This window comes from Sorex fumeus, unplaced genomic scaffold (genome assembly GCF_029834395.1).
Source record: "Sorex fumeus unplaced genomic scaffold, SorFum_2.1 ptg000044l, whole genome shotgun sequence".
NCBI classification, from domain to species: domain Eukaryota; kingdom Metazoa; phylum Chordata; class Mammalia; order Eulipotyphla; family Soricidae; genus Sorex; species Sorex fumeus.
In genome coordinates, this window is record NW_026606101.1 from 56,902,103 (window position 1) to 56,918,037 (window position 15,935).

The following is a 15,935-nucleotide window of genomic DNA, read 5'->3' on the forward strand; positions in this document are numbered from 1 at the left end:
AAATAATCTTGTTTTGAACTTGTGAGGAGAGATTTTGGACAAGCATCTTGGATCTATGTGCAGGCAGCTTTTATTTGTGCTACCACTCAGGCAAAAGTAAGTCAATTAATCTCTCTGTCTCCATTTCCTGGCATGTAATGTGGGAATGGGCATGAAAGCCCAAGAGGGTGTTGTGAGATTAATTAGTTAAAATGTATACCCTGCTATATAAATGCTAATTGCTGTCAGGAGCGTGGGCTGGATTTTCCAGTATCTTGGCTTTTCCAGGCTTTGAACATTTCCATTAGTCCTCTGTACGAGTAAGCCTCAGTCTTTAAGGAAACCTTTGGCTGGGAAAAACCGATGACAATGTATTTTCCCTATGTTGAGGATCCAATTTTGAGAGGACTGCCACTGTGGAGTAAACTGGATAAGAAGGGACATTTTCAACAAAAAAAGTAATTTGCTGTGCTAGTAATTTGCTAAATTCCCTTTGCTGCTATTAGAGACAAATCTATTTGCATAACAGCTTTTCCCCCAGTCTTTTCTTAGTCTGGTGCCTGCAGTGAATCATATAATTAATTTGGTATTACATGACACTCAGCCTGTTGCCATAGATTTTATTTTTATTTGTTCATTGAATAATTTAGAAAACTCTGACAAAATACCCTCAGGTGGTGGATGGAGAAACTTAAAAAATCCAACAGAAATAAATTTAAATTCACTGATACCCCCAAGACAATATTTCATATTGGGTCATTTTTCTTAGTGTTTATGAATACTAATATGTGTTTTGTAAGTGTATTGTAAAGGAGTCTGTTTCACTTTACAGAATTTTCATTTAGCCCATGAAACTATTCTGTTAAAGATATATTGCATATATAGTGGTTTTGTATTATTTAATTGAATTGAATTGAATGATTATAGTATATAGAATCAGTCAAAGTTTATTGTTATTGAACCTGTATTTAATTTTAGTGTGTAGAATCTCTAGCAAATGACATTTATAAAAAATGTCTGCTCTTAATGTGTTATATTATAGAAGGAAAATTTTCTCTTTCCCTATTAATCCACATCATAGCTTCTTACACCCTACATAGGGTCACATAGTTGAATGTAGGGGTTTCAGAAATCCTAAAAATTTGTGTTAATGTAAAGTTCTTTATGATTGATTATTAGTAAGATTGATTTGTATACTTATTTCATACATCTATATATCCAAGTTGTATACAATTTTCTTAGGGAAGCGAAGAAAGTTGATGAAGTCTTAGTAACAGGCAGTACTATTTATTAAGTAAAAAACATTCTCAAATTTCAGTGGCTAATGCAAATAAGATTTATTTTTCTCTCCAAAATTGAGTTTCTCACATACGATATCATCTTTGTGAGGAACTCTTCTCTGTAGCAAGAAGCTAGACAACTTCCATTTTGTTATGGAAGATTTACAACTTTTCATGACTATTATAAAGGAATTTCTGATTGTTTGTGCCCTCTCTGGCACAGTTCCCTTGGCCAGAACTAACTTTTCATGACTATTATAAAGAAATTTCATATTGTCTGGTGCCCTCTCTGGAAAAGTTCCATTGGTCAGAACTCTCTAATTCCAACTCAGTTTCTAAGGGTATATAGGTGTAGTGTAAAGTGAGAAGAGAAAATAAGATTAATGAATAATTAGCCAATTTCTGTGACTCTCCTAGTAATTTCCAAATATCCATGCTTACTTCTAAATAGTTCTCTTTGAAAATAAGTGTGGTTATGTTGTAATTTCTGCTATCTCTTCTTTTTTTATAACCAGCATTCCCTTGCTTTATAAAAATAAAGTGTATCGGTTGCTTATCATATGTTTTCTAATAAGCTATGTTCACAGCTATTAATTCCTTCCTCCTTCCCTCGCTTCCTCTCTCCCTTTCCTCTTTTTTCCAATTATGTTATTTCAAAGTGAGTATTGCATACAAAATTAAACATCACTCATTTATTATTGTTTTATGATAAAATTTTGAAATTTCAGTGTAGCACTTTAGCGTGTGTGTGTGTGTGAAGAAAACCCAACCTAAAGCTTTCCATCACTAAACTCCCACCAAAGTTCCATTACACTATCAAAATTATCTTCACAGTTTTTCCCATTGCCCTCTGGTAAACATTACATTTCTCATAGAGTCTGACGGTTTTGTGTGAGTTCGCAGTTTGTTTACTTTAGTTATTTATATTATCACTTTGCTTACTTTGGTTATTTATATTCTATGAATGAGTGAAATTAATTCATAGCATAATTCATCCAATTCCACTCCTTTCAGAAATCCTGCTTTAAGGCTTAACCTGAAAAATAGCAGGAATAAGAGAAAAAAACAGTAGCAGTATACAAATGGACAAATAATATCCAGTTATCAAATTTACAAAAAAAAAAAAATTCCAATCAGCACGGTGAAGTCAGAAACCCAATTGCAGATTGTAGTCTGCAATGAAAAATGCTGAACATACCAGAAGAATGATTGGCACCTAGATAAATTTACCATCAGTCATGTTCACACAGCAGTTTGGGATGCCTTCCTCAGCTGGGTTTGTGTTTTATTTTTGGTGGGCTGAAGAACTGCCGGAAATAAGCACTTCTGGACAGGGCCCAGGTGCCTGTTACGGAGTCTTCATGTTATTCCCTCCACTCTCTTCTTTACTAGTTAGCATTCCTCACTCAGACTGCATTACCTTAGTATAGGTTTGGTGGCTGAAACAACATTAAATTCTTACAGTTCAGGAGACCGGAAATTCATATCTGCAGATTCATATCTGAAGAAGAGTTTTGCTTGTTTTGCAGATGGTTGCCTCCTCCTCCTCCACGCCCCCCACCCCTCATATTATTACATGGTAGAGAGAGACACTGACAGATAAGAGACAGGGTGCCACTAACACCATCTCATTCAACCACAAAGACTCTTCAATCTGTTGGCACTTAGCCGGAGAACTGCCATGACAGGCTTTGTGGCCTTCTGAGTGACTTAGGCTTCTTTCAGGAACAAGAAAAGCAGAAAAACCAGATGCTTTTGTCAAAGATTACATCTCTGGAATAAGATTAGTCTGGGGAATGTAACTCGCGAGGAGGTGGGCTGGATGTCGTGGGCCAAAACAACAACAAAAATGTATGTGTACTCCGTAAGGTAATCGAAATTTGCTGAGTAAAGCTGACTTGCCAAATTGAAAGTATAAAAACTTACTGAACCTAGTGCTAGTCTGCTGCATCAGGTGGGTACTTGGACCTCAGCTAGCTGGAACAATAAACCTCCCTGTGTGATTTGCATTATTGGCTCTGTTCTCTGTTCTTGAGGAGTGGTCAACTCCGCACTTTTAACAAATCATGACCTTATTCTTCCTAGAGGTTCTTGACAAAAGCAAATCTCCACCGTAGGCAATCCAAACATATAGAATTTAGCACTAGGTTTGAACTCTAGTGGGGTCTGCGTTCCAGAAAAAAAGAGAAGAGACTTATAGCCTCTAAATTTGGGATTAACACACATTAGTTTTGCCATGTTATTAGCCAATGTAAATGGCAAGGGTGGCTTAAATTGAAGAAATGAGAAAATTGACTCTAGTTTCATTTGGAAGGCTAAGTGGCATCAAGGTGCAGAAGGTCAATATTCTCAAGCAGGGAATGAGAATTACATGTTTTTTGAGCTCTCAGTTGTCAAGACAGTCATTAAATTACTATGTTGTTGGTAAAATAAAGAAGGTGGGGAGCACACAGAATGATTGATTTTTAAAATAACTTAAATCATTTTATTCAGAGAAATTTACTTAGAGAAATATAAGGAGAGAAAAAAGAGATACACAGGGGACACAAGGGTCTCCAGACTGGGAAACCAAAGGCAGAGAATGGCTTTTTGGAGAGGACATATACAGTTCCTCCAATTTTGTTGACCTGGAGTTCTCTGCATAACAAAAAGTTAAACTGGGTGTTGTCAGAGGGAAAGCTTTGGTCCCTGGTGATCCTTTCATATTCTTATCATGACCTTTAGATTCTCCCATAGCTTCTCCTTTTCCAAATCCACCATTGTCTAGATGCAACCTAGATTTCTGCATCTGCAAAGAGCCCGGTATTTGCATCTCAAAGAGATGTGTTCCTCATTCCTTTGGGCTAGTTCAGGGCGGAAAATAAAAGTTTATTATTTCCAGAAAACTCAGTACCAGAACCTCCCAGTAAAAAGCTTCTTCCTTCTTCTCTTCCTTTTCTTCTTTGTCCTCCTCTCCCTCCTGACAAAAAACTTGAACATGTGAGGGAGTGAAATTTTATGCCAGGTATTAATAAGGCCCAGACAATAGTCTGTTGGGTTTGGGAGTGTCATTCATAAAAAAGCAATCAGATATATTAGATTGATATATATATATATATATATATATATAATATAGATTATATAATATATAATAACACAGCGGGTAGGGCATTTGCCTTGCACGCGGCCGACCTGGTCGAACAGAGTTCAATTCCTCTGCCCTTCTTGGAGAGCCTGGCAAGCTACTGAGAGTATTGTGCCTGCAAGGCAAAGCCTGGGAAGCTACCCATGATGTAGCTTCCATATGCCAAACACCATAACAACAAGTCTCACAATGCAGACATTACTGGGCCCGCTAGAGCAAATCGATGAACAACGGGAGGACAGTGACAGTGACAGATATATATTAGACAACAACGTAAAAAAATAAAATTAGGTTCCGGAGGAGAATAGTAAAAGATTTTCCACTTTCTCTTATCCAGGGAAGGCAAGAAAATAAGGGATTTAGGATAAGCTTTTCTTTTCTTTCCTTTGTATTCTGGTGTGTTTGCTGGAAAACAACTTGTTAGCTCCTGTTTCTCTTGGTTTTTCTTTTCTTTTCTTTTCTTTTCTTTTCTTTTCATCTTTTTGGGTCACACCCAGCGATGCTTAGGGGTTACTTCTGCCTCTGCACTCAGGAATTACTCCTGGGGTTGCTTGGGGGAACATATGGGATGCCAGGGCTCAAACCCGGGTCGCTGCATGCAAGGCAAACACCCCACCCACTGTGATATTGCTCCAGCCCCCACTCCTGTCTCTCTTACCTTCTACAAAGACATTTTCAGATAAAAAGCCTCATTAGTTAGCTTTAAGAATGGAAGAGTGAAGTCTTGTTTTTCTTTTATTTTAAATGTAGGAATATTGCTATTTATTAGTCTTGTTTTTCTTTAAAGGAAGTTTTAAGTCCTCATTGGGTTCATAGCAATAGTCTGATCCATTTTCTGTCAGACTGATTGCTGGATGACATAGATGGAGCTGATTTTATTCTGGAAAAATAGAATCCAACTAGAAATTCCAATAAGTTTTACAGCAGTGGGGTGCTTAAGAGAGCTTGTTAAAGTTCTTTCCATTTAGGTGTTAGTTGATCAATAGGAATTCAATCTTTTAGTAAGTCCCAACTACTTGACAGAATTTTGGTTGAACTAATTCTGTATTTGGGTGAGATATAACAGTATTTCAGTATTCTTGAATTTATTGATCTCACTAGAACTAAGTTTATTTTGTTCTTGATAATGGACAAATTCTTTAGTATTTAACACATACATTTTAAAAAAATAAATAATAACTATCGCTTCTAAGTCTTTTAAGTAGTCCATCCAAGTGAGCACAAAGATATTATTTCCAGGACAATTTTACATTTAATATTTTCTTGTGAAGTTAAATATATTTTATTTAAGTTATGAATGCATTATCATAAAATTTATTTTAGAAGAAAGGCCATTTTTGCGATTAAAAAATTATGTATTATACAAATCAGTAAATTTGAGAAAAATATTAAAAAGCAAAAACTCCATCAGGGTGGAGAAATAGGTCAAAGGGGTAGAGTGAGTGCTTTCTTCCATCCTTAAGCCTTGGGTTTAGTCACCAGCACCCATGGTTTTTCTAGCTCCACCAGGTATAGACACGGTGGTCCCACTACCACCAACTAAGCAACAGTAAAGCAACAAACCATCAAGTCCATGCTGCAGTTGCCAAATATTGCTAGAAGTGGTCCTGGAATCCTTAGTTCTATTCAGAAGCCCCTATAAAACAGAATGAGGAATAATAACAGCAATGAGAACTATCAAATTATGAAAGTAAATTTTATCAAAGTAAAATCATATATGGAGAAGAAAGCAGAATTAATATATTTTTTAAAAGAACAAGGAAATGTATAGAATTGCCAGTGGTTAAAAGGAAATTGTCTTGGCATTGGAGGCTCATCCCAAGCAGTGCTCTCTGGGGCCCCAGGCCTCTCCCTGGCATACTTGGTCAACCAGGTTAGATCATTCAAATCTTAGGTCCAGTGATGTATTGCTGCTCAGTTCCAGTGCTCCTAAGCATTTGCAGGACCATATGTGGTGTTACTCATGGGGTCCATGCAGCACATGTGCCCAAACTCAGGTTGTAAATTACTCATGACAAAAATCCAGAATTTTTGAACTGTCTCTCAGTCCCGCTTTCTTGTTTTTAGGATAATGGTATATGATAAATCTTTATTTCATTGTAGTTGGCTAATATAATTAAGAGTGGTATAGTCATTTTATTTAAAAATGTATTTTCTTATAATATGACATTAAGTATATCCTTTCAAATTGTTATATTTGGCATTAATTTTTTTTTATTGAATCACTGTGAGATGGACCCTTACAAAGATGTTCATGATTAGGTTTCAGTCATACAGTGTTTCAACACCCATCCCTCCACCAGTGTTCATTTCCCAGCACCAGTATCCCCAGTTTCCCTTCCATTACTCCTCACCCTCCAATATGCCTCTATGGCAGATGCTTTTCTTCTCCCAGTCTCTCTGTATCTCTGTCTCTCTGTCTCTCTCCTCACCCATGATACCCCCTCTTTAAGGCCATTGCGGTTTGCAGTACAGATACTTAAAGGTTATCATGTATATCCCTTTACCTACTTTTCGCACTCAATTCTTGTCCAATGTGATCATTTCCACTTCATTGTCATACTGTCCCTTTCTCTAACTTACCTACCCGCCACCCCTCACACTCTTGTGTTGATTCCAACCATTGACAAGTTAATATATGAAACTTATTTGGCATAAATTGTATGTATGTTTTATATAAGTGTTACATAATTCATTGCTGTGCTGTAAGTGTAAAATATATTGAATGTTTCATACAGAAAACAATGTAAATATGAAATAGTTTAATGTTTGGGGAATATTTGGATGTGCCTAGCTTTGTAACATTGGGATTTTATATTATTTCTTTACATTTTTTTAAAATGTGGCAAGAAGGCACATTAAATTGTATATGAAACTGTGAGCTTTGACTGTTGGGTAGTGCAATTCTAGCTCCCAAATAAGAACACTAGGTATTTCAGACTATCGTATTTTCAGTTGCAGTTTCCTCCTCAGAAACTCCTCTGTCCCTACAAGAGTGAAGGAGTTAGTAGCTTATTTTTCACGAGAGACACATCTCACCTCACACCTTATAAGATTAGCAGCGTCAAGTTATCAAATCAAATTGTTCATTATCCAAGATAGAGTGAGAGAACAGATGAAGGGGAAAGTCATTTATTTATTCACATCACACTTGTCTATTATAAAGCACAATTATTATATCTATTAGTGAGACTGTTGCAGTTCTCAAAACAAGGGCTGCTTGGGGCGGGGATGGGGGGGAGAATGGGTATTCGGAGGGAAAGGTGTATTCTACGGAAATCTTTACCTGGAGGAGATTTAACTGTCTTTAATTTCTTGTTGGTTGTTACAGAGCGCTGTGATGACTGGGGACTAGATACCATGAGGCAGATCCAAGTGTTTGAAGATGAGCCAGCTCGCATCAAGTGCCCACTCTTTGAGCACTTCTTGAAATATAACTATACCACAGCCCATTCTGCTGGTCTTACTCTGATCTGGTACTGGACAAGGCAAGACCGAGACCTGGAGGAGCCAATTAACTTTCGTCTCCCTGAGAACCGCATCAGTAAGGAGAAAGATGTCCTCTGGTTCAGGCCTACCCTCCTCAATGACACCGGCAACTATACCTGCATGTTGAGGTACCCTGCCTCCTGGTGGTGACTTTCTCGTTTTTCTCTAGGTCCTAACACTGCAGAGATGCTGCATGTTCTATGAAACTAAAGAGAGGAAAGAAGAGTGAAAATTCACCTCATGGTTGTGCTAAGATTGACTGTGAGCAGTGGGCAGAAAAAAAAATGGTTGTATTCTTGAGAACATTCTCCATAAGTGGTTTCTTTGCAAACCCTGGCATATTTCAAGGTTGTCTCTTGTAAAGCCTTATTCATACGTCTCATTTTTCTTGCCCTTAAACCTTTGCCCAGCTAAAGGTATCTGTTACTCTAGACAAATTCAAATCAATATGTAGCTATTATTCTTGGGATCACTTGGAAATACTTGGTATAAGATAAAAAAGTCTAAATATGTTGTTAGAAAAAAATATTTCCAGAGGCATCAAATTTGTTGAAAGCAATTTTTGACAAACTTTCCCAATAAAATATCTGGAATAAGATAAAAAAAAAACTCAAATATGTTGATAGAAAAATATTTCGGGAGGCATAAATGTTTTGAGAGCAATTTTTGACAAACTTTCATAAGAAAATTCCCCTATGACCATTTTTTTGTTCCAAACATCAAAGGCAACAGAACCGGAAAATTGATCTACAGAATTGAGCTTTCTGTGGTGGGCTGGGAGAGAGGTAATCAGAAAGGGTTAAATGGGGCATTTTGGTGTAGGATATGATGTTAGGATGCTGTGTGTGTGAAATATAGACATTAAAATTATTGTAAATCACAATGGCTGAAAAGAAAGAAAGAAAGAAAGAAAGAAAGAAAGAAAGAAAGAAAGAAAGAAGGAAGGAAGGAAGGAAGGAAGGAAGGAAGGAAGGAAGGAAGAAAAAGAAAAGCCCTAGTGAAGTAAATCTAAGAATATAACCCTAAAGTCCACGCTATTATTGCAAAATGTCTTTCAAATCCATTTTGTTTTTAGAAGTTTATATAGGTTTGCATTTCACTCCACAATGTACTACCTCATTTTCTCTTGCTACAAATAGTTTCTTGAAGATGCCATATCCCAAACTCTCCTTTTAACTTCTAGGTTTTACTTTATATTTTGAACTTCACCTAGGTTAGGGATTTTATTCTTGTGCATTGTCTCTTTTTTTTAATTCTTTTTTTGTTTGTTTGTTTTGTGAATTTACCCTGTGGTACTCAGGACTTACTCCTGGCTCTGTGCTCAGGAATCACTCCTGGCAGGATCAGGGGACCATATGTGTTGCTGGGGACTAAACCCACATTGGTGCATGCAAGGCAAGTGTCCCACCCACTGTGCTATTGCTCCATAGTTTTTCTACTACTTAGTATATTAATTGACTTGCAGAGACGCAATAAAGAAATATCTCAAACTGGGCAGATTAAGTAACAGAAATTTGTTCTCTTGCTGTTCTAGAGGTTAGCATTTAAGATCAAGGTGTATGTGGGGTTGTATTTATCTCTTCTTGACTGATGGAAGCACAGCTACAGAGATTTAAATTGTCTATCCACTATCTCTTGTGGGTCCCACTTTCCAGTTCTCATAAGAACTTCAGTCATAATAAATTCATACTCACATCAATGACTTATTTTCACTTTTATTACCTTTTTAAGTAGATCTAACTTCAAATACAATTACAGTCTAAGACAAGGGGAATTCAACTTGTGAATTTGGAGGGAACTACTGTTCATTGCATAACTATTAGCTAAATAGTAGTGATGAAACAACATAGAATAACATGACAATAGGCGACTTCAGACCATCTTTTATAAATCCCTGGTCTGTTATGAATGTTAAGTATTCTCTTCTGGTGAACTGACTATGCTTTAATATTCTTAGACTTTGTGATGATTAAGTTGAAAAGGAGATATTTTTATCACAAAAAAAGTGTTTTGATCATTAAAACTCTGGGATTTCTTTTTACCCTCTAAAAATCATTCTGAGAATTTCTTCTAATACTTGCATTTTACTGGAATGAACTCTAGCCCTATGTGGGTTAACGGGCCCCTGAGTTACTCATGTTCTCATTATTTATATCTTACTGTGGCTTTGTAGGACAAACTACATCATTTTGTAGTGGAAACAACATTAAATGAAAAGACAGAAAAATGAGCCCCCCATTCTAGCTCTATTACTTCCTTGCTGATAACCTTAAGTAAGTCCTATCCATAGCTAAGAATTTTGATAGCTTCACAACAGCAAAAGTGGCCTACCTATTCTTTTGAGTTTTTTTTCTATCCTTGACAATTATTAATCAATCTACACTTTCTACTGTATATCAATCAATATTTGGCCAAAGGTCTTTAATATTTTTGTATCGTCCTGTTCTCTTCTGTGCATGGTAGTATCTTGATTTTTCTCCACTTCCTTGGAAGCCCACAACTTATGTAGAACACTTACTTATATGTTTCTAACTATATTTGACTTTACAGAAATAAATTTCATGATTAAAGTTTAAGTATAACTTTCATATGACTGAACAATTTCTAGTTTCAGATCACTTCAGTTTACCTTTTTCCTTATGTTTCTGAAGAAAACCTAGAAATAATAGTGTTAGGAATTGCACAGAAGCACTGCAATATAAAACAATAGTGGTAGTTTTACTTTAGAAAAATAAAATATGATTTATTTAAAATTTTTAATAAAATATTTTTAAAGGAAAGTAAAAATGGAACTTATCAAATAATGATATTAAAAGGCCCTCCCGTTGATCGTCGATTTGCTCGAGCGGGCCCAGTAACGTCTCCATTGGAGACTTTGTTGTTACTGTGTTTGGCATATCGAATACTCTCGGTAGCTTGCCGGGCTCTCCGAGAGGGGCGGAGGAATCGAACTCGGGTCGGCCATGTTGGCCGCTTGTAAGGCGAACGCCCTACCGCTGTGCTATCGCTCTTAGATCATTTCTAAATGAAGAGTGAATTAGAGTAATTTGAAATCATATGGTTTGATAACTATGCACTAAAATTTCAACATTTTACTAAATTGTATTCTTCTCCTTTTAAAAACTTTTTTTCTTTCCTTTTTTTTTTCTTTTTGTTTTTGTTGCATGGAGGTCATACCCAGTGTGGCTCAGTGCTTGCTCCTGTTTCTGGGTTGGCTGCAAAAAAAAAAGGCCATTGTCCAAACTGTTGGGCTGAAGCAATAGCACAGCGGTAGGGCGTTTGATTTGCACACAGACAACATGGCCGACCCGAGTTCGATTCCTCCGCCCCTCTCGGAGAACCTGGCAAGCTACCGAGAGTATCTCGCCTGCATGGCAGAGCCTGGCAAGCTACCTGTGACGTATTCAATATGCCAAACACAGTAACAACAAGTCTCATGATGGAGACGTTACTGGGCCCGCTTGAGCAAATCGATGAACAACGGGAGGACCGTGACCGTCCAACCTGTTGTATTGTCACCCTAGCCCCTTGATTAAATTCTTGCTTCACTACCCTTGTAGGATGATGTTTGGGTGGGACCAGTAAATTCAATCTCATCACTGTTAATCACTTTTTTCCTTAATTGTAAAATATATTTCTTAAAGAGCAATTTGTTTTTTTTAATTCCTCCTATAAAATATGCTTCTATCTAGAAAAACTTGTGTGATTTGTAAATAGAGATCATTCCTGCCATCTTCACTTTCCACCCTCCTCTCTGTTGTCAGTCATCCCTTACACCTCCTCTCTTTGTCCTGAGAAGTGGAATATATCCCCCCTCATCTTCCACTATGGTTAACTTTGTTCATGAATCATTGAATCTCTAATATACGTTTGACTCATAAACTATAAATCACCAAAGAATGACCTGTGCATGAACATCTACCTAAAATATCAGTTATTTTTATAATTTATGTCCCATTTGTTATCTTCCAGTGTATTTTATATCCATCAAATTAATTTAATAAATTTTGATTTAGTACCTGCTGGAAGTTCAAATATTGTGCTAGATGCAGATAATAAAAGAAAATATACATAGTCACATTCTAGATGAAGTGTAAAAAAAAGAATCAAGGAATTCTTTAGGGCGCTTAGAAAATAATAAATCTAATTTAGATATACAGTGGGTAGAGAATAATGTAGACTATCTCTGTGTGAAAAGTAGGATGATGAGAGGAGACCAAACAAGCTGTAAATATGTCAAAAATATAAATATAAATACAGTTCTTCTTGGTCTTATATGTTTGGGATTTATTCTTTATGCTTCATTGTTTTGTAGATATGTGCAACAACTTTAAATGATTGTATCAGTATTATTTTTGGTCTTTGATTGATTGTTCTATTGATTTTAAAGTTTTCCTTGTTGATTAAGCACTAAATACACTTTTAAAAAATGTGCAATAATTTACTTCCCTTTTCCAGGTTTCTAGACTTTATTCTCAAAATGGGATTTCTAGGACAAAAATTAAGATTTACATAAATAATTCTGGAAGTATGTGTATTTCCCAAAACTTGTTAATATTATCTATGAACTAATTTGTTATTTTCACATCTGATCCCATAGAACTGAGTGTATACGAGTATATATACATTTTTTTCATTTCACATATAATTTAGATATGTGCCTAAACTTATAATATGTATACAAGAATATATTCAAAAATATAATCTCCACTATGAACACTAGGTCATATTTGTATATGTCCACATGAACGTAAAAGCATATTCTCAATAATGGTGGAGAATATGTGCATGTACACATATATTTATACACAAGACATTCAAACTTAGGCACATATATATCTAAAAATTTTATTAAATTTACTTCAATTATAATTCATGTATCTGTGTGCTATGAGGTTCTTTGGTATGGGAAATAGTCCCATGACATTATTGATCCATATATGAATTTATATACATAAATGAATTCTTAATACATTATTTTGCTTAATTGTGTTTGTATTCTATAAAATGCAAGTGAGACTTATTCATCGCCTATTTCTGTTTTCAGAAATACAACATACTGCAGCAAAGTTGCATTTCCTCTGGAGGTTGTGCCAAAAGATAACTGTTATCGATCTCCCATGAGACTCCCAGTGCATAGATTTTATCTGGAATATGGTATACAAAGTATCACTTGTCCAAATGTAGATGGATTTTTCCCTTCCACTGTGAAACCAAATATCACTTGGTATATGGTAAGCAAATTAAAAGATGTTTTAAATGACACTGAAATCTCTAAAGATGACAGCAAAATATTTGACTTGGTATATAAGCTGAGATTTTTCTCCTCTAAGTTTTATTTGTCCCATAATAATTTATGTGCATCTCTCATTGTTCTATCATTTTTTATCATTTTCAAGGAAGGGTGGAAAGTGCTTGGGCTCAGCCTCTTTTCTTAAACTATATATATAACACCTAAATACTAGAACTAGTTCCCATACTAGCTTTCTGTGAAGTATAGTGAATTTCAACTCTGATTAGTCAGTATTGTTTCTTTTCCTTCTTGTCCCTTTTAGCATTATTTATAGGCACAATCTGCTATGTCTGAGATATTAGAACGTGCTAGTCAAAATTAAAGTATCGGAATGCTGATTCTGGAAAACTGTAAAAACAAACAAAAATAAGAAAGGAATGGTCACTAAGAAGTATGTTGGGCGAATGGAGAATGGCACCTGGAGGTGGATCCTCATTTGCTATGCAAATGAGGATCAGTTCAAGATGCCTATCTTTAATGATGCTGAAGGAATTAGAATATATCTAGTGCTTTGAAATTTAGAAATGATTAACCACACAAAGGAGAAACTGCTGGGATTATTTTAAAAAGATGAAAACAAAACCAAACAAATAGATTATATAAGAACAATATAGAGGAAGGAAAAGAAAGACCAGCTACAAATGAGTCAGCAGAACAGTCAGGCAATCTTAAAACATCTTTGTGAGGTTACTCTATAATGTTCTAAAGGTCTGAATAAAGACATTCACATGAAAATGAATGACATAGAGATGTAAATAGTCAACATGCAATTTCATTCAAACTACACATTAAGTTAGAGTAAAAGTAACATGATGGGGAAAACACCAAGTAAATAGGTGATATTATAACTAGTATTTGAAAAGTTAGCTAAAATATGTTATGAAAGTGATCTAGTATGATAAAACAGCAAGAAGAGAATATAAATAAATAGAAAATAGGAAAATGTAGGAATAGGTGACTCAGGAAGGAAGATACATCATTTCAGAAAGGAAGATTAAAAAAAAAAGTAACAGCAAAGAAACATTATATGTAATGCCTTCACAGTAAAAAGTGAAAGAAACTTTTTAAATAAAAATAGGAATTTTAAACATTAAGCAAAGGCAATGGGCTTATCCATATCAGTCAGGTGTATTTTATGACAATAACTGTTATTAAAAAATTAAAAGTCACTCTTTAATGAAATATTCAGTCAGGGGAGCATAAAATAAGTAAAAACATATCTACATACTAATAGTGCTTCAAAACAGATGAAGCACAAGTTAGCAGAAATTAGGGCAGAATTATACAATTTCATAACCCTATTTGAAACTTTTAGCATTTCTTTCTAAGCATTAATGAAATGACTTAAGGAGTCAATGTTAAATGTCTTCTAGTCTTCAAAGATGGTAAAATTTTAACTACAGTAAGGATTTTAATTGCAGTAGGTTGACTCTTGGGAATTAAGTTTAAACCAATAAATTGGGTAAAAAATAACTTGGTAAAGGATAAAATTTCATTTATTGCAACTTAACAAGAAATGTAAATCAGTTAATGGAATAGTATAGAAAAGTGTATTTAAAAATATTTCTTTAACAATTTGAAAAAAGATTCAATTTATTAGATTGCAATAATTTAGCTACTTCTGATTAATACATCTGACATCACTTTGTATTGTCTGTGTTATGTATTCCTGCATTTTGTTGACTGTCTTATAGTAGTTCTCTTCAGCTGTTATCAGCTGAATACCTACCTGTGTGATATAGAAGTGGTCCCATAGTAATATAGATAACTCTCTGAGAGTTAGTAAGCACATGGATCAGTTTCAGCAAACTTTCTTTCCTGTTCCCAAGATAGTAAACACTGATTAATTGAAAGAATAAAACTAGACTAATATTTGTTGCCCTTTATTAGTACACTCTGTTGCATTAGTTACTTCATGTTAGTTCAGTACTCATCATAATCCTTCAAAATAGAAAGCATCCTTTACAGATTCGGAAGCAGATGCTCAGAGTGGTAAGATGCTCAGTCGTAAACAGGAACAGTCAACACTTACTCAGTACAGGAATGCTTCCATACACTTAATTATTTCGCAGAATTTCTCAACATAAATTAGGTTATCTTTTTTTCTCCATTTATAGTTTAGGAATAGCTGACATGCTGCCAGTTAAATGATTTCTCAAATGTCATAGAACTCTGAGCAAAATTTTAACTGATATAATTGCTCTCGGGATCTTATTCTTTCACATTAGATTTTGTATTTTACTTAGAACAACGTGGCTGATAATGACAGAACCGGATATTTCAGGGCATTTATGTGTGATTTGGGTTGGAGCGATAGCACAGCGGTAGGGTGTTTTCCTTGCACGCAGCCAGCCCGGCCGAGTCGGGTTCGATTCCTCAGCCCCTCTCAGAGAGCCTGGCAAGCTGCCCGGAGTATCTCACCCGCACAGCAAAGCCTGGCAAGCTACCCGTGACTTATTTGATATGCCAAACACAGTAACAACAAATCTCAAAATGGAGACGTTACCGGGCCCGCAACAGGAGGACAATGTTTTTTGGTTTTTTTTTTATGTGTGATTTGCAAACTTAAATTTAAGTACCTAATGCAATTAAATTTAGATTACTCTCTCCTGAATTGGCAAAGGGTCTGCTTGGGTCTTCTGAAACTTGGGTCATTCAGAAGGCTAGGGAAATCTTCAAATACAGATTGATTGGGGATTGAACAGAAAAACATGATACAACCTGTGGGTAGGGGACCTCGGGAAAGGAAGGATGCAGGAAATTGAGAGTA

General features: G+C 35.6%; 1 protein-coding gene across 3 annotated transcripts in view; it reads left to right on the forward strand.

The window, feature by feature from the left end:
- IL1RAP (interleukin 1 receptor accessory protein) overlaps positions 1–15,935 on the forward strand; it is a 154,035-nt gene that overhangs the window by 88,206 nt on the left and 49,894 nt on the right. For all 3 annotated transcript variants that reach the window (XM_056121705.1, XM_056121706.1, XM_056121707.1), the window contains 2 exons: positions 7,715–8,000; positions 12,920–13,106. In XM_056121705.1, the coding sequence (XP_055977680.1) occupies positions 7,715–8,000; positions 12,920–13,106 (473 nt within the window). The remainder of the gene's footprint in view (positions 1–7,714; positions 8,001–12,919; positions 13,107–15,935) is intronic.